The sequence below is a fragment of the Crocodylus siamensis genome, chromosome 1 (assembly GCF_052110815.1).
Source record: "Crocodylus siamensis isolate JL-2025a chromosome 1, ASM5211081v1, whole genome shotgun sequence".
Classification (NCBI taxonomy): Eukaryota; Metazoa; Chordata; order Crocodylia; family Crocodylidae; genus Crocodylus; species Crocodylus siamensis.
The window spans coordinates 364,511,756-364,531,363 of record NC_143395.1 but is presented as its reverse complement, the minus strand read 5'-3'; the positions used below and the strand labels follow the sequence as shown (position 1 = coordinate 364,531,363).

The window sequence follows — 19,608 nt, the reverse complement described above, 5'->3', positions numbered from 1 at the left end:
AAAAAGAAACTTTCCTAGCACCTGCTTCTCAACTATTTAAAGACTGCTTTTGAGGATCTTAATTCTTCAGCCTTTGAGGACTTCTTTAACAATGCTGGTCCTGGTTTTGTACTTAAGCACTACAATATAAAACAAAAATAAGCAAAAACTTCCCAGCAATGCTTTTCTCTTAATTCAGCAATGCTTCATTTTAAATACATTATAACTTCATCTCTTCACCCTGGATTAAAAGACTGTTCTTGGAATCCATTCCCTGTCAATAATATTTCTAAACAGGACAAGTTGTCAGTATGTCATGGTAGATCATGTCAAGACTAAGACAGAAACTGCAAGTAGGACTCTAGGGAAGGCTATTTGTTATACCAGAAGAAGCTACTTGCTCACTGATCCCAGGAGGTAAAGGCAGGGTGGATTTGCACATTATAGACTAACCAAAGTTAAGGTACAAATCTACCCTGCCTTCTACTTGACCTCAGAATAACACTGCTAAGTTTGTCCCCTTGGATAGTGTGTCTCAACCCATGGGTCACAACCCAAAAGTGGGTCAGAAGAATATATGTAAGAGTTGCAAACAAATGTAAAAAATAAGGATCAACAAACTTTAAAAATGGACTCTCCTTTAAAGGAGAAAAATGTGGGAAACTATGGGTTTCCCTTCGCAGGCTGGCAGAGCTCCAGCCTGCAAGGGGCTACTTGGGGCTGAGGGGAGCAGGAGAAGGGTGATCAGGCAGGGGGCACCATGTGTGTGCAAGTGCAGATATGCATGTGGCAGCTAGGCAGCGTGGAGAACAACTCCTGCAGCCCCCTGCATGTAAGACTAGGAGGTGGGGGGTAAAGCATAGATGACATGTCAGGGGGACTGGGGGGCACAGGCAACATTGCTGGCCACCCCACCTCCTCTCTGGGGTAGACCCATGGCCTGAGGGGAGCGGCAACAGTGGTCAGGCCATGGCAGCAGGATAGAGCTGCAGACAAGTGCATGAGCACCTGTGGTGGGAGAAGGTGAGGGCAGCACAGACTCCCTCCTTCCATTACTCCTTGCCATGTTGGTGGTGTGGCTGGTGCAAGATGTCCAGAGGCAGTGGAAGCAATATGTCTCACCTCTCCACTCTGCCATCCCATGCTAAGTCCTGCCCACTAGGCTGTGGAGGTGGCTGATGCCTCTGCCAGTCCAGCCAGGCTCCAGCCCCATACCTCCAATGGTTGCACAAATATGAGGGGGCATGTGACCCCCATGCCCTACATCCCCCTTGCCCCACACACCCACTGCCTGCCCCATACACTGGGGGGCTGGGGCAGGGAGTTCAGAGTGAGGGGTACCAGCAGGGCTGGGAAGATAGGGGGCTGTGGGTTGGGAGTGAGGGGCACAGGCAGGGCCAGGGCTGTTCTCTACTTAAACTATTTACTGGCTCCGGACTGGCCATCAATGTTTACAAAAGATGTTGAGAACCACTGCCCTAGGAGATGAGTCATAAAGAAGTCTAAGCAGGGAGTTAATCAGCTGACCACAGAAAGAGGATGAATGAATGGCCAATAGGCCAAGTCCATGTGCAGGATTCTCCTGCAGAATCCTGAGCTTAATCAGCTTAATAGATTGGGCTGAATTGTTTTTATAGCAGGGGACCTGTTGCACACAATAGGTCCTGTAAGCCTGATTTTCAGAGGTTCTGAATATCCACAACTTGAGCTGACACAAATGAGACACACAATGATTCAGTGTCCTAATGGGTGTGTCTACATGAGAGCTTTACTGTGCAATAAACGAATCTACTCGGGGAAATCCCTGTCCAGCTGGGGGATGGCTGGGAGATACCCAAGAAGTGGGACAGCTCCTGGCTAGCCCTAGGCTGCTTGGGAACATCCCCACCCAGCTGGGACCCTTCCATGTGTACAGGGCCAGGAGACAGCTGAAACTTCCCCTGGTTGCTGAAGGAGGCCAGAGCAGGGTAGGAGAAACCCTGTACTGGGCTGCTCTCACTGGTCCCAACAAGGAGCACATATAGATTTGCTCCCAGGGAAGGCTTATTGCACAGTATTTTACTCACTTTAGAATTGAGTGGTATACCTGAGAGAGAGGAATATAAAGCCTGTATAGATAAGAGTTGTCATCCTAATGTGCCATGCAAGTCAGCACAGCCCTATGAACTGGAGGAATATATTTCTAAATTGTCTCTCATTGAATATAATGGACTTTAAAAATGTATCTTCACAAATTTGATCCCACACTAACTCATCCTAGAGTAAACCCAGTCTTCTTTAAAAGAGGTGTAAGGATTGGGGGTGTACCACGTACCGTGGGACCCCGAATCCGGACATCCCCTGGAGAGGAGGGGTACTCAGTGGACCGTCCCGCTTCACCGCTCTCGCCTGCCACGACTTGATGGAAAATAAGGGGTTCACCCGTGCCGGGAAGCGGGCGGTCCGCGTGGGGTACGGTACCTCCAAAGTCCAGGGGTCCTGAGGGCTCCTCCTCCCCTACACCCTCGCCCGGTCCTCCGGGTTGAGCCTCTGTGAGGGGCTCCTGTGGTAGAGTCCCAGTCCGGTGGGAAAAGGGGGGTGCCTTCCCCGGCCGGACCCTCACCGGTGTTCCTGCGGCACCTAGTCCCCCTGGCGCCGCTGACTCCTAAGGTCTGGGGTTATCCCAAACCCCGTACGGCTGTTTCCCGCCTAGCGGGGTTTCCACGACCGGCCTTCCCCGCTCACGGGTCGTCCCGCGTGACCACTTGTCCCGCAGTCGTTGCAGAAGGGTGCCCCCGTCGGTGGCCCCCTTCCCGGTTGCCCCCGGGGTCCGCGTTACCTTCTTGTCCTTGCGGCCTCCTGCCGCTGCTGCCTCTGCAGTCTCCTGCGCCGCTGGTCCGGCTGGGGTCGTGTGGGGCTTCACCGCCCTCCGGGACGCCGCGTCTGCCTCCTGCCGCGCGGCTCCCGGCTCCGTCTCTGCCGGCCGTTCTGCGGTCAGCCTCTGCTGCGGGGCTTCCGTCTCCGCCTCCGCTAGCTGCTCCGCTGCCGGATTCCGCCGCGATGCTCCCGGCTCCGCCGGTATCGGCCGCGCCGCCGCCGATCCCCGCCACGAGGCTCCCGGCTCCGCCGCTCCCTGACTCACCGTCCGCGGGTCCGCGGCTCCTGGCTCCGCTGCCGCCGGCTCCCGCCGCGTGTCTCCCGGCCTTACCACACGCGCCTCCGCCGCTCCTGGAGTGTGCTCCGGTTGAAGCCTTCTCCCCCTTCTGCGGGTAAGTGTCTCCTTTTTATCCTCCCGCGCTGATCCCGCGCGGGCGCGGTTCAGGTTCCGGCACCCGTTAAGTTCCCCGCCGTGTTTCCGGGTCCTAGCCCGGAAACGGGGCGGATTTCCGGGGTTCTTCCCTCGGGCCGGGGCCCGCGGGGTCCTGTACCCCTCACACACCCCACCCCTCGAGACGCCGCTAGGCGATCCCCTTTCTGTGGGAGATTCGCCCCCCGAGGGATCTTCTCCACCCTCCCGGGGTGGTATCTGGGGTTCCCGTGGGTTCTCTCTCTCTCCCCACCGGGACAAAAAATCAGCCACGGTGTTACTGCGGCCGGGTTTATACCCGATTTTAAACTGATATGGCTGAAGTGCCAGGGCCCACCGCATTATCCGGGCATTCTCGGTTTTAGCCGAGTTAAGCCATCGCAGCGGGGCATGATCAGTTATTAACCGGAATTCGCGGCCTAATAGGTAATACCGGAAATAGTCTATTCCCCAGCGAATGGCGAGGCACTCCCGCTCAATTGTAGAGTACCTCTGTTCATGATCGTTCAACCGTCGGCTGGCGAATGCCACAGGGCGTTCGATTCCCTCCACTTCCTGGGCGAGGACTGCTCCCAGGGCGTACGCCGAGGCATCCGTCTGTAGGATAAAGGAGGCATTAAAGTCAGGAGTATGGAGTACCGCGCCTCGGCATAAAGCTTGCCGGAGCGCCTGAAACGCCTTGTGCCTCTCTGGGGTCCAATTGATGCGCGGTGGTTCCTTCCCTTTGGTGGTGTCTACTAGCGGGTTCGCCAGTTCCGCAAACCGGGGAATGAACCGCCGGTAATAGCTGGCGAGTCCCAAAAAGGCTCGCATCTGCCGCTTGGTTGTTGGGGCGTCGTAGTCTCGCAGTGCCGCCACCTTATCTCGTAGGGGTCTTACCATTCCTTTGCCTACTTGGAAGCCGAGATATTTAGTCTCGGACTTCCCAAGGGCACATTTTTTTGGATTGGCTGTCAGGCCCTTACCTCGGAGCTCTTGCAAGACCTGTCGCAGGGCCTGGAGATGTTGTTCCCATGTCTTGGTGAAGATCACGATGTCGTCGAGGTAGGCCGCGGCATATTCCTGGTGAGGTGCTAGAATCCAATCAATCAACCTTTGGAAGGTTGCAGCGGCCCCATTCAGGCCGAACGGCATCCGTTTGAACTCATAGAGGCCCCAAGGGGTCCCAAAGGCGGTCTTAGGTTGATCCTCCCTTCGAAGGGGAATCTGCCAATACCCCTTGGCTAAATCCAGCGTGGAGATGTGATTGGCTTGCCCAATACGCTCTACCAGCTCACTTATCTGAGGCATGGGAAAGGCGTCAAACTGGGTGATGGCGTTCACTTTTCGGAAGTCAACGCACAGCCTCAAGCTGCCGTCCGGTTTCGTCACTGCCACCAAGGGGCTTCGCCAGGGGCTGCGAGAGGGCGTGATGATGCCCTGGGCCAGCATCCCATTAAGCTCCTCTCTAATTGGCTGACGCCGGTAAAAAGGAATGCGCCGCCACTTCTCCCTGGCAATCTGCCCTGGGGGCGTCAGAATTCTATGCTCCACGCCTCTAGCCCTCCCTGGGGTCTCGGAGAACACATCCCCAAACTCCACGATCAGCTGTTGTAACTGTTTCTGTTGGGAAGGGGATAGGGACGTCTCCTCCCCAAGGGGTCCCTCGTCCCGGGTCCTCGGCCCCGGCTCCCCTTCTTGACACTCCCCATCTACCGGCTCCCGGTCCATTTCTACCAGAAGCCTGTGCGGCTCCTGCCACTCCTTTAGCAGGTTGACATGTAGGACCTGGGAAGCCCTCGGATGGCCTTCCCTTCGGACCTCATAGTTAACCGGGCCAGTTCGCCTAACGACCCGGGCCGGCCCCTGCCATCGCGTCTCAAACTTACTATGAGAGCTGGGCAGCATCACCAACACCTTCTGTCCGGGCTGTAACTCTCTCTGTCGGGTTCCCTGGTCGTAACGGTCCTTTTGCTGTCTCTGGGCCTGTTCAAGGTTACCGTGTGCCGCCCTCTGGGCCTGGTGGAGCCGGTCTTGCAGCTCCCGCGCATATTCCATCACCTGGCGCCCCTCTCGTGCGCCGCTTTCCCAGCTTTCCTTTAGGATGTCCAGCCGGCTTCGGGGCCGGTGCCCAAAGATCAAGCTGAAAGGGGAGTAGCCTGTGGAGGCCTGCGGGGCATCCCGCACGGCAAACAGCAAGGGCGGTACCAGCAGATCCCACCTAGCTGGATTTTCCTGTGTGCAGCGCCGGAGCATCCCCTTCAGCGTGGCATTGAAACGCTCGACCAAGCCATTTGTTTGGGGGTGATAAATTGACGTTTTCAGGTGCGTAACGTGGAGCACCTCGCACATGGCCGCCATTACGGCCGACAAAGTTCTTCCCCTGGTCGGTCACAATTTCCCGCGGGATCCCGAAGCGAGCGACCCACTTCATAAGCTCCTCGGCCACCTTAGAGCCCGTCACTGCCCGTAAGGGAATCGCCTCCGGGTACCGGGTGGCGTAATCGATGAGCACCAGTAAGAACCGGTGTCCAGCGGTGCTCCGTGGGAGAGGCCCCACGACGTCAAGTGCCACCCTAGTGAACGGCTCCCGTATAACGGGCATCACTTGAAGGGGGGCCCGCGGGGGTTTATGGGTGCTTACTAACTGGCAAGCCCGACATTCTTTACAGAACCGCTCCACGTCCTCGTATAGGTGGGGCCAGAAGCACCAGCTGGTCAGCTTGGCCTCTGTTTTCCTTTTCCCCAAGTGGCCTCCCATGGGGTTCCCATGGGCTAAGCGTAGCAAGGGCGTGCGGTAGGCACCAGGGATTAAAAGTTGGCGTCCCTCCCGCCCTGTCCGGGGGTCGGGCTTAACCCGATAAAGGAGGCCCTGTCTTAACTCGACCCGGGGGCCCTGCCCGCGATCTGCCGTGGGGCTTACCGGTTGCCGCTCTCGTTGAAGCGCCTCCTCATGGAAAGGTCTCAGCTCCGCGTCCTCCTCCTGCGCCTCACGGAACTGGTCACCGCTCGCCAGGCCCTCCAGCTCGCTCGGCCAAGGCGGCTCAGGCTCTTCCCCGACTAGACCCTGCGGGGACTCCTTTCGGGGGTGGAGCGCGGCCAGCACCTCGTATATTTCTGGCCAGTCCCGTCCCACGATCATGGGGTGCAAAATGTCCTCTTTCAACCCCACGGGCAGTCGTCTCGAAACTCCATGCAACCGGACCTCTAATATCCGTCGCTCGAAGTATGTCCTCTGGTTGTGCAGGCAGACTAGGTGGATTCCTGCACAACGCGGAGCGCGTCTCCATTCCACCAGTGATGGCTTGACTAGTGTCTGCGCGCATCCAGTATCGATCACGGCCGTGAGCGGTCGCTGCCCCACCCAGGCCTTTATTCGCGGCAGGGGCCTGGGATAATGGTCTTCCCTGCCGCCGACTCCACAGTCCATGGGTTCCCCCCGAGTATCCTCCCCTGCTCCACTGTTGCCTCTGGGGCGCGGGGCTCCTTTTTTGGGGGGGTACTCAACTTCGGTCGGACAGGACCGGGCCAAATGCCCCCTTCCGCCGCAGCGGAAACAACTAACCCCGGAGTTCCCTGGGGCCTTCTCTACCCTACTTCCCCGAGTCCTTCGGGGAACGTCTTCCGCCCGCGGCTTTCCCCGTCCCGAGCGCCGACCCACCTGGGCTGATGTGTACTGCTCCGCCAGCTGGAGTGCTTGCAGGGAGGTCGTGGGACCATGACACCTCACCCACTGCTGGGTGTCTTCTTCCAGATCCGTCAGGAACTGCTCCAGCAGAACTTGATCACAGATGTCCTCTTTCGTGGATTCCGCCGGCCGCAGCCACTTCATCATTTCGTCCCTAAGGCTGTGCCACAGCACCTTGGGGCTCTTTTGGTCCTTGGACTTGTCTCCTCGGAACGCCTGCCGGTGCTTTTCCGGGGTGATGTCTAGGCGTTGTAGGATCTCCGCCTTTACCCGCTCGTAGTCGCTGGCTTCGGCGCGGGTCAGGGCTCGGTAGGCTGCCTGGGCTGGACCGGTTAGCAGGACCCCGAGCCTACTGGCCCATTTTGTCCGATCTATGCCTGCGGCGAGAGCCGCTCGCTCGAAGGTTTCAATGAAGGCTTCGACATCGTCCTCCCGATTCATGCGGGGCAAGTTCATATCCCCGCTATACGGGCCAGCCCGCGCCTGCTGCTGTTGGAGCCAATGCTCCTGCACACTCACTTGTCTCAAGGCCGTCTGCTGGTGTTGCTGCAGCAGCTGGGCCACCAGATGTAGCGTCTGTTGCGTCACGTCCGGGCTCGTAGGGAGCTCCATGATATGCTAGTGTTTCCGAGCTAGGCCGGGTTCGGTTCCCGGCCAATGCACCAGTTGTAAGGATTGGGGGTGTACCACGTACCGTGGGACCCCGAATCCGGACGTCCCCTGGAGAGGAGGGGTACTCAGTGGACCGTCCCGCTTCACCGCTCTCGCCTGCCACGACTTGATGGAAAATAAGGGGTTCACCCGTGCCGGGAAGCGGGCGGTCCGCGTGGGGTACGGTACCTCCAAAGTCCAGGGGTCCTGAGGGCTCCTCCTCCCCTACACCCTCGCCCGGTCCTCCGGGTTGAGCCTCTGTGAGGGGCTCCTGTGGTAGAGTCCCAGTCCGGTGGGAAAAGGGGGGTGCCTTCCCCGGCCGGACCCTCACCGGTGTTCCTGCGGCACCTAGTCCCCATGGCGCCGCTGACTCCTAAGGTCTGGGGTTATCCCAAACCCCGTACGGCTGTTTCCCGCCTAGCGGGGTTTCCACGACCGGCCTTCCCCGCTCACGGGTCGTCCCGCGTGACCACTTGTCCCGCAGTCGTTGCAGAAGGGTGCCCCCGTCGGTGGCCCCCTTCCCGGTTGCCCCTGGGGTCCGCGTTACCTTCTTGTCCTTGCGGCCTCCTGCCGCTGCTGCCTCTGCAGTCTCCTGCGCCGCTGGTCCGGCTGGGGTCGTGTGGGGCTTCACCGCCCTCCGGGACGCCGCGTCTGCCTCCTGCCGCGCGGCTCCCGGCTCCGTCTCTGCCGGCCGTTCTGCGGTCAGCCTCTGCTGCGGGGCTTCCGTCTCCGCCTCCGCTAGCTGCTCCGCTGCCGGATTCCACCGCGATGCTCCCGGCTCCGCCGGTATCGGCCGCGCCGCCGCCGATCCCCGCCACGAGGCTCCCGGCTCCGCCGCTCCCTGACTCACCGTCCGCGGGTCCGTGGCTCCCGGCTCCGCTGCCGCCGGCTCCCGCCGCGTGTCTCCCGGCCTTACCACACGCGCCTCCGCCGCTCCTGGAGTGTGCTCCGGTTGAAGCCTTCTCCCCCTTCTGCGGGTAAGTGTCTCCTTTTTATCCTCCCGCGCTGATCCCGCGCAGGCGCGGTTAAGGTTCCAGCACCCGTTAAGTTCCCCGCCGTGTTTCCGGGTCCTAGCCCGGAAACGGGGCGGATTTCCGGGGTTCTTCCCTCGGGCTGGGGCCCGCGGGGTCCTGTACCCCTCACAAGAGGATTACAGATTTTGCACTAAACTGGCAGTCACAATAAGAGTACAGGTATGTCCCTATAGGGCATTTTAATTTTAAAAAAGAAAAAGAAGTCAGCACAAATTAATCCCATTGTGAAGACAAGCTCTCAGCTGGTGTAAATCAGTATATTAAAATCAATGGTATTGTGAAGTGTTTCAGTGATGGACACCATGGAAATACAAACAAATGATCATTGGGATTGAATTAAGGCTCTTCAATTTCTCTCTAATCAACTTATTAGACAGACTGTTTAGATATCTTCACAGCCCCATCATCACCACAGTACTGAAACAGGAAGAGGTACACTTGCACCTAATGAGAGAAGAGAAGGCAACATCCTTTTAGCTTTATAGACTACCTCCAGCTGTACTTGTTACAAACTATGTTTAGCTTATCAGAACAACTCGATAAAATGCATATATCATTTTTTTCTGGCGTCCCAAGCAGCAACAGTGACAAACTGTTACTTCAACATAATAGTGATGTTATGCAGCTAAAATATCAGGAAGACTATGAACTGAAATTGTAACTGCTCTTTGTTTGCCTAATTTAAAATAAGGTGGTAAATATTTCTAAACCCCAGTGTAAGTATTAATTTCAATGGATCAAGGATTACCTGAGAGAGAGATTTGGGGGATTTGAGCATTGTGAACATTAGCCTTCAGAACTTTACCTTCAATGAACTAGTTAAAAAGAAAAATGCCTGTAATCAAGTGGAGGAGGGAGGAAGGGGGAAAGAACACCGATACACTGGAGCCTAATTAGAAGTACATTTTATCAGATTTAATTTCTCCATTTTAATTTTCTCTCATGGTATTAACAGACTGTCATACAGATCTTGGAAACAGAAAACTCCAATAATTTGACTGTTTCTGTTAAATCATTTGAACTACTCCAGAAAAATACAATTAAAAGCCGAAGTATCTTCAACTGTACTGGTGTAAATTGAGAACAACTCTATTAAACTCTATGAAGAATCTTCCTGTATGTGAGGGTTTGGCCCATAATTGCTAATGACTGTAACAATAGATTATTTTTTACATGCACAGTACTTATAATATATGCATATCTATTGAGTGTGTTTGGCCTTTAAAAAGCCTGGTTTTATAAATATTTCTCAAGGAAGTAGATCATCTATGGGCTGTAGATCATCTAGGGCATTCCTTAATCTAGGGTACATTCAGATAATTAAAATTAATGTAACAGAGGGTCCAGCTGAAATATCAAAATAACTTCATATGTTATCATGGATTTGTACCAAAAAAGTTAAACTTGGGATATGCTGGACTCCAATAATAATACATATAATTGATCTTTACAAACAACCTACAACTCCAGGATATAAGTTATAGTTAGAGACATCAGGAACACTGGAATTCTTAAAGCTTGTCTACAAAAGAAAAGACGATTCAGAATATTTAGGCAAATAAACTAAAGTTATGAAATCAATGTGCTAATTTAAGGCACATTAAACCCCCAAGTGTCCACTCTTAATTCTGACTGAAGTTGCTTTTGATCATTTGCTACATGGGTTTTCGTACAGCCTAGCTCATGGGGATTGACTTCATATCTTTAGGTTAGTTGCCTCCTCTTTCCTGGAGTGATGTTGTGGCCACGATGGTCCAGGAATTATGCAAAAAGCCAGGATTTTTGTGGTTGGTATCTTTTACTGGACCAGCTGCATGGTTGAGATATATACCTCATGAAGTGCACCTTACATTCAAAAGCTTGTCTAACCTTATCCCAACCATGCAGTTGGTCCAATAAAAGGTATCACCCAGAAAAATCCTTCCTTCTCTTTCCTGAGTCTTTCCATGCTGACATGGCCATAGGGAAATAGTTAAGTGAGATAATAGCCCTGGAGAAAACAATTCATTTAAAAAAGAATCAACAAGCTGGAAGACTTGATGATTAAGCAAACTCTCCTTATCTCCCCCCACAACTCCCCCCCCAAAAAACAAAACCAACAAAGCCCAAATATGCAGAATAACTGGATTTCATAAACAATGGAAGAAATTGGCATTTGCGGTTCTGCTTGTCTGTTATTCACTTCCTGTGTTGGGCACAGTGCTGGATTATGACATGCTGAAGCCCTAAGCTATGTCTATTTTAAGAGGCCCCATACAATAAAAACAACCCACAAAATCTACAAAAATGGATTTTCATGAAATTTTAAGATGAATTATCGTTATTTCTGAACAAATTTATGAACTCAATATGAATTACAACTAGGGAGTCATAAATATGTGTAGTTTTGTCATATTAGAATGAAAAGGTCCAGTTTTTTTTTCTTATTTAGCAACCCCTCATATTGTGAGGCCCTCAACTGTAGCTTAAGTAGTTTAAGCCTAAATCTGGCACTGGCTGGGCAAAAGAATAAAGGACAGGAAAGCTGTATTTCTACCCCACTACTGCTCTAATTAGGAGGCTATTATGAAAAATGTAGGCATCACCAGCTGAAATGTTATACCCTACCCCAAACCCTGAGAAACAGGTTCTGGATTATGGACTTCAAGGGGCAGGGGTGCCTGCTGCTGACTTATTCAAGCCTCAGAGCCCTGGAGGCAGATGAAGGTGCAGACCCATCTCTGTGCTTAGCATTTCCTATTGGTAGTGAAGGTTGTTTCCCACCCTGCATGTTTGTTTGTTTGGATTAAACTTCTAAGGCACATAACTCTCCCTCTATGTTGTATAGGCAGCCTATGTGCCTTACTGTAGGTTTTAGAGTCCTCTCTGGGGGTCAAGTGCCTCGATTTAGGCATGGCAATATGTAATCTTTTGGCCCAAAGTCTTTAATTGGATCTATGCAAAAGTATCCCATTCTCCTTACACACTTCTGATACTGCCATATATTCATTCCTATTAAGCTCTGCTTTGCCCTTCCTTTCCACCATTAATTCTAGTAGTTCAAAAGCTGTCTAGATGCAATCATAACATAACAATGCAAGAGGTAAAACATTTAATATTTTAATGTGTCTTTAACATTAGTTCCATCTCACCTAGGAATCACAAACACACATATGCATGAACCATAGTCTTGTGGTTATTGTGTACTATCATTGGCAGAGCTACAATGATTTTGGTACCTTAACTGTGTGTTTCCACCCAATGCATTTAGACTTTTTCAAGTGTTCTCCCTGCCTATGAAGTTCCTATTTTTATAAAGCATGGCTTGGAGATAAATATCACTTCCATGCAGTTTTTTGTCCTTAAGTTACCCATTTACCAATAAATAATGTCATTTTTATGTATTGCCTTTAAGAAAGTATGATAGTATCTCCATATTTAAAGTTGCAGGACAAATTCCAGTCTAATCTTAACTTTCATGCCCTTCATGCTTTGGCTTTTGTGCCACAATACATTTTTAGTTTTCCCTGTAACATCTCAGGCCAAGTATATTTTGTAAAGTTTAAAAACCCTGTAAGCTTTTATTTTAGTTATATGGTGAAAAATGTGTACCTAGTCCTGTTTTTAAAAATCAAGTTAGTTTCCAGCGTACTTAGGTACAGCTTGATTTAGCATGCATTTAGACCTTGGCAACGGCCAGTGCTGTGGACGTGTTTGCGGAATGTAGTTAATAAATTTAAGATTGATGTTTGACTATTGTAACTGCCTACTGGCTCTTTCCAACTTCAACTGCAGGGAGAAGTCCTGACAAACTTAACATTAATTTTACAGAATTACATACCCCAGCTGGGTTGCATACATGAATCACAAGCTATCTACTTCCCACTTCCAATTACAATCCATAACCTCTTCCCATTTGGCAAAATATATTATCCAAAGAATTTGCACCCATTTCCCTTCCACTTTTTTCTTACAGATAGTCTACACTTTTCTTGGAAAAGCTGTCAGAACCAGTTACCCACTTTATAAATGTAGATTGTAGTATTCTCCCCTAACCACCATTTCTCCACAAGGAATGGTTCTGGTTGATTTTGTATTTACTTAGCTGTCTACCACCCATATGGGACCTTTTCAGTAAAGAGGAGACCTTGACTCTAAGTCACAGGTTGTGAAGAGGGTCCTGTTAAAGGTACAGATGATCAGTAAAGGAACATGAAATGGGAGAGAGGCAGGTTTTGGGGGTTGTTTTGGGAAACAAAGCACAAAACAAATTGGGATAATAGGATTACTCACAAATAGATTTTAAAAATACAGTTTTATCATTTATGCTGCATGACTCTGTAATGATTTTTTCAAAGATGTTATGACCAACACCCTGTACTAATGATACATTACTTACTATGTATCACTGCTACTTCCAAATAACTATGTTAATACTTACATAGCCTTCAATTGAAGGATATCAAAGGACATTAGAAAAGCTATTTAAGCTTCCATTTTTCTGTGAGATAGGGAAGTAGGATTGTAGATATGGGAACTGGAGCACAGAAATATTAATTGGCTTGCCTGGGGTCATACAAGATAAGAGGCAGAAATAGATTTATGTCGTCTTCTACCTCATTTCAGTGCCCCACATCACCACAGCATCGCACAAATGGACTTTATTCTCACAATAACCCTGATGAGTACAGAAATATCTCTAAAAATTGAAAACTGACAATGAGAAAATTAGCAACTTCACCAAAGTCACAGAGGAAATGTGCAATTTCACCAGTGGTTTAACTCAGATCTGTATTCCACTGCTCTATGAACTAACAAATTCTTGTACATAGTTCTCTTCTTTAACCATCCTCCAGCTGGCACAGTCAGGCACCTGCTGAATTAAAGCTGAAAACCCATTTTTTCAGCTATAGCTCAGTTTTTGGCTTCTGTTTACTGCTTCCAGTTACAGCTCTCTGATGTAATCTCTCTTTTGTACCCTCTCTAGTGCTTGTATGGCATGTAATTTCCTTCCTTTTTGCATACATGTTTGCATTTAACAGATATTCAGCAACTCCTAATGCTAGGCTTACCATTCTGCTTTTCCTGGCTGTCTTTTTAAACCTTAACTTCAAGCTATTCATAATTGCAGTCTGTTAATTTGGGATCTGCTTTAACAAAGCTGACTCTGATACCAGGCTCTAGGTGTATACTCTCTTTTTTTTAAAGCTTTTGCAAAGTAATAATGGATCTGTTAATAATAGGCAGTACTGTATTAGTAAATACTTCCCTTGGATACAAACTAAACATACAGCTGAATGTATTTCATGAAGGTGTGTCTTCAGTTTTGAATAGGTGTTTCAGGAACCACTCTTATGTCTGACAAAAATAAGCTTGAGTTTAGATTCTTTTTAAAATTTCAGTTCAAAGGGAGTGTCCTGGGGTTAACTTAATACTATTCATTGTGTTGAGGAAGTACTAAATTAGATGCAAATTAGAATCCGTGTCCTATTGGGCTAGATAGATAGTATATTTGCACCCTCAGTTAAAAGGTAATAGAATATAAAAGTATACAGAGCTTTAACAAAGAGAGTTGAAACAAATATAACCTGTATCTCAATAATGCCTGAAAGACAGAGCTTCATGATGCATTTCTGCTGGGATAGTTTAGACAGGGATGATCTTACCTAGAGGGAGGACATGATAAGGGTTCACAAAATACTAAAAGTAAAAGAGAAAGTAAATAAGGATTTATTATTTACTTTCTCTCTCAAGACAAGAAATAAGGGACACAAAATGAAACTAGTAGGTAGTACATTTAAAACTAACACAAGGTAGCTCTTTTGCCCACAGTGGGAGCTTCTACATGAGACTTTACTGTGGAGTTGCCTAATTAGGTCCATAGTAAAATGTCATCATCTACATTAGGCTGGAGTAAACAAATTAACTCCGTCATAGGATAGTCCTTGTAAACACAAGGACTGTCCTATGGCAGAGTTATTTACTCAGCAGCAACGCACATGTAGATGCTGACAGGGTTGACTAGGGCTAGCCTGCCAGCTAGCCCCACACTGAAGCACCCTCATTCCTCAGCCAGCCCCTCTGCAGCACGTTGATCCAGGTCAGAGCAGCTCTGGGCTCGCAGGCTGAACCCCTGGGCCCTCTGTCAGCTGGGGCTGCACTGCCCCAGCTCAACATGTTGCAGTCCTGGGCACATGTGCAAATAGTCCACTCAGGAGCAAACATCTATGGTGCAAACTGCTTCAGAGTTTGTTTGTTTGCACTAATTGCACATGTAGATGCATCCAATGTGTCATTAAAGTGTGGAACTCATTACCACCAGATGTTGTGGAAGCTTACAGTTTATCTAGATTCAAAAAGGGATTGGATAAATTCTTGGAGGAAAGGTGAATCTGTAGCTATTGGACACAGGAGTTAGAGAAACAGCCTCTAAATCAGAACTTCCTGGATCTTAAATGGTGGAGGCTGCAAGTGAGAGAACAGTGGAAAAAAACCTTTGTCATACCAAGCTTACTCTCCCTTTCAGCTTCCACTCTCTGCCTCTCTGTGACCCTGGCCGATTTGATGTTCACTGGGAGCATGGGCCGTTGCCCACCACATAAAGCTAAAAGCCCCCCTTAATCTGCGGCCCCACTATGTGCATATCAAATGATTATGGGAGACAACTAAAAATGATAACAGGGATGGGAGTGAGGATCAAAGGTTACTAACAACTAATCCAACAAGACACTGAACAGAGTACACTGGTTAGTGCTTGCTGGCCTTCAAACGCGTCCAAGGAGTCAGTGGATTGCATGACACAGACCTATTTGACTCAGTGTTAATATGGGTTTGATGCCCACCATGGTGCAATGGTTAGCCCTCCATTTTTTGGGGGCAGGGGCTGTATGACACACTCCTATATTGGGAACATGGGTCTATTAAGCCCACAGAGCAACAATTAGCCTCCCCCCCCAGCCCCCGCCCTCCCTTAATAGAGGAGGTTATTGGATATGTGTCAGCTGATTACTTGGGACAACAAAAGAACAAAGTGGGGACGGGAGTGAAGGTCATAGGTTAAAATTGAGTGCACCGAGGTGGACACAGAGCAGAGCACACCAGCAACTGCCCACTGGACCTTGAACAAGTCCAAGGACCCAGTAGACACTGCCCAGTGATACTCGGCTCAGAGTGGGAACAAAGCAGAGCAAAGAAAGTGGCCCTGCAATCACCAAAGACCCTCCGGACCAGAGCCTCCTTCCTGGTCAAATGCATGGCAGGCATGGTCAGTGCTAGAAGGAGGTTGACCAGGAGGTCCTGAGATTTGGTGGGGCTGCACATGGGGAGCAACACAAGCCTATTTGTCATCCTCAGATGAGGAAGCTACAGAAGAGGTTGGCAACTGATTACTGGGGACAAATAATAAAATAAGCAGGGATGGAAGTGAAGGTCAAAGGTTTATAACAGAAGTGCCAAGGAGGGGACCCCGAGCAGAACACACTGGACAGCACCCATGGGCCTCTGAATGTGTCCAGGGAGCCAGCAGACACTGCCCAGCGATACTGTGCCCGGAGACAGGAATGGACTAGTGCAAGGAAAGCCGCCCCACAGTTCCTGGGGACCCTCCCAGCCAGAGCCTCCTTCCTGGACAGATGCACGGCCTGCTTGGTCAGGGCCAGGAGGAGTGAGCAGGAGGTCCCCAGACTTGGTGGGGCTGCACCCAGGGGTGACATGAGACTGGATAAGATCACTGGTGACACGTAGGGGATGCACGTGGGTGCACGCGCACCCCGAGATCGGCTGCGCACCCCGCAGAAGCGCCAGCCACGAAACTGGAAGTGCAGTCAGTCACGGGGGGGCCCTCCCGGGCGGCGATGGGCTGCTGGTGGACCCCCCACCCGTCCCGTCCGTGATGTGGTGCCCCCCACCCCGGCTCGGGAGGCCCGTGGACAAGATGAACCTGCAGCTTGACCCAATAAATGGCCGTTCATATGTTCTTGGATGACTTGCTGATTTCACAGACGCTAGGGTCGGAAGGGACCTCAGGAGGTGATGGAGTCGGCCCGCCTGCCAGCCAGGGTCGCGCCTTTGCCCCCTGGCCCAGTCTGACGCCCCGGGGTCGGGGCCCCGCAGCCAGGCGCGATCCGCGGTGGCCTGAGCCGCGGAGGGGCAGAGACGGGGCAGGTCCCGGACGCTTCGCCCCGCACCCCCGGCTCTGGCGCCCGCTCCTGACGCCTCCAGTGGGCGGGGCCGCGGGGTGCCGGCGGGGCGAGTCCCGCCCAGCGCGGGCGGCCGCACTTCCCGGCGCGGCGGCGGCGAGAGCGGGTAAGGGGCGCTCGCGGCGGCGGCGGCGGCGGCGACGACCCCTTGCAGGCAGTGGCAGCGGCAGAGCCCGGGGCCGGGCCAGCGGCGGGGGCAGGCGCTGCTCCCGCACCCGTGGGAGCCGGGCGCTCCCGGCTGCAGCCTTGCCGTGCCCGGCGACGGGGTCAGGAAGGTGCCAGCCTTGGGCTTGGTGCGTCAAGCATGGGCGGGGGGCAAAGGTTTTGCCCGGGGAGAAGCACCCCGGGGCTTTTGCTGCAAGCCCGTGAAGCCGTGGGTGCGGCACGTCACATTTATTGCGCAGGTGGCCAGCCAGGCGCGCTATAAATGCGAAAATAAGGCCAGCCACTAGCGTCGAATCCCCTGGTTCCCTGGGGCTGTGTGCCACACGTGTAGACTGGCCGCATGTGCCACGTTGCTGTCAGGCACCTTGCTGGAGCGTGCCGTGGGTTTAGACCAGGTGCCCGCGCCCAGGAGTCACCACACAAGTCACTGGTGCTGCATAACTGTAGAGCGGCCACGTGTGCAAGGTAGCTTACACAACTCACCGGTGAAGCATGCCCGAAATGTAGACCGGCCACATGGGCTGAGTAGCTTTCCTGTGACGCACTGGTGAAGTGCGCTGTAAATATAGACTGGCCGCACAAGTGAAGTCAGTGGCCACAAGCACAAAGTAATCGTACGGTTTGCCGATAGGGTATCGTGCCATAAATTTAGACGTGCTGCATGTGCCAAGTAAGACCGGCCATACGTGCACAGTAGTTGTTACACAATTCTCTGGGGAAGCGTACAATCAAATCAGGACTGGTCACAGGTCCCAGTGTAAAAATGACTCGTTAGCTAGAAAAAGAGCCAGCAAGTGAGAGCTTGAAAACGTGCAACAACCCCACAGCTGGTTTTTCTCCAGCTTGAACCCGAATGTGTAGCAGGGCCCCATGTTCCTGGGATCTGTTCCTGTTAAGCAGTTTCCAGGGCAAGTAAACAATTTCTCCTCCCATTTCACATCCGTTTCTGGTTAAGTATGCATTTCTGATAAATTGATCTACTGGTTAATTTTTTCCCTGAACAACATGCCAACTGTTGCCATCCTCTGAGTGATTACATGGTTTAATGGGAAGAAAAGAAAACCTCTTCCCCCAAACGCGCTAAGCAGCAGCTTTCTTCCTGGTCATTTCAGGTACTCTGATGCCACAAGGTGAAGGGATAATTGAAGTCTTATTCAGACTGAGGAAGGACATCTTGTGCCTCATAGCTTGTTGAGTACCTCTTCCAGTCATTTCCCATAAGAAAGACTGATTCACTAAACAAATCGTCTTGCCCACTCTCAAAACCACAGCTGTTACAATGGTACTAGATTCGGGGGGGGAATTTGGCTGCGGGGGAAGCACACATTAATGTTTTGTAAGGTCCTTCACTCAGTTTAGTTTCAATTTTACTAAACAAATTCACATAAAACAGAAGGGCCTAATTCTGTCACCATTAGTCAGATGACAAGGAATCCTGTTGACTTGGGTTTGACTACACATGGAAATATGGTGTTAGTTAGCATGGGAAAAATGGCAGGATTGTACCCCTAGTAATCTTTGCACTGCGTAATGCAATCTGTGAATTTTCAGTTTGCATATTTTTCCATTTTGTTATAAACATTTCCTGCACATCTGTGTACTCATGTTGGTGTAAATGTAAATACTTCTGCTTTTTACCAGAGCTCAACCTATCCCTCTTTGTTTTAAAAAGGCAGAGAGTGACCATTATCAGAAGCTGTCCAACCATACCAAGAGGGTTTTGGCAAGTTTGTCTTCTTTTCTTTTCTTTTTTTTTAGGCCCTGGTCCCAGAAACTTTTGTGCATACTGTATATCTATATATAGTCCTTTCAAACCAAGGTGGCGGGGAACACTTTTCTCTCCCATCTTTTAGCCCATGCAGGTTCTTAAATATATACTTTTCAAAGCATTTCATGAAGCAAGAACCAGAAGGCCTGAAAGTTAAATACTTGCAAGTAAAAAGCTTATCTCAGACAAACTACACAGTATTGCAGTGGTACTCAATATCTGTCTCTGTGGGTCCACAAAATTGGCATCAGAGGAATAGCATTCATTGCTGCTATTTCCAGAGGTTCTTATGTCCATTATCAGTACAGGATGTTTTCTTTCATTATAAAAAGACAATAAAGTATATTACAGAAACTTTCAGTTGGTCTAATAAAAGATATCACATTTACTCAAAGAAATTTGCCTGCCTCTTTGTAAAATAAGCATTTAAAGGTGTAGAAACTCTTATTGTGGCTTTTTTTTCCTCCTTAATGCAATTATTGGTTAAAACCACCTGATTAACATAACACATTTTTGAAAATGTATAGTTAGGGATATAAATTTTGTTCAGAAGACTTTGTAAATGCTTTAAATGGATTTTTTGATTCAAACCTCCATTGTAGTTGATCCACTGTGTTTTAGGAAAAATGAGAAGCTGGAAACCTCACAGAATCAAAACTAACACTTGATAAATGCATATTTGAATTTAAAGGCATAGTTGATTTAGTAATCATCATCACCTTTTCTCAATTATTTCCAGGTTGTTGTGTTTTTAAAAAAAATGATTTTCCCATCATGTCTTTTCATGCTGTAATCCTAACCAGCTGCGACAGAACACAGATTTTCAAACAAGCTAGTTCTCAAAAGGTAAAGCCGTATATTCTTTTTTTTTGTTTCTTGTT

The 19,608-nt window shown here is 50.2% G+C and overlaps 1 protein-coding gene across 1 annotated transcript in view; it reads left to right on the top strand.

The window, feature by feature from the left end:
- Positions 1–16,779: 16,779 nt before the first annotated feature.
- RUBCNL (rubicon like autophagy enhancer) overlaps positions 16,780–19,608 on the top strand; it is a 39,840-nt gene continuing 37,011 nt past the window's right edge. The window contains exons 1-2 of the mRNA XM_090025710.1: positions 16,780–16,900; positions 19,467–19,573. Of these exons, the coding sequence (XP_089881836.1) occupies positions 19,502–19,573 (72 nt within the window). The 5' untranslated portion in view covers positions 16,780–16,900; positions 19,467–19,501. The remainder of the gene's footprint in view (positions 16,901–19,466; positions 19,574–19,608) is intronic.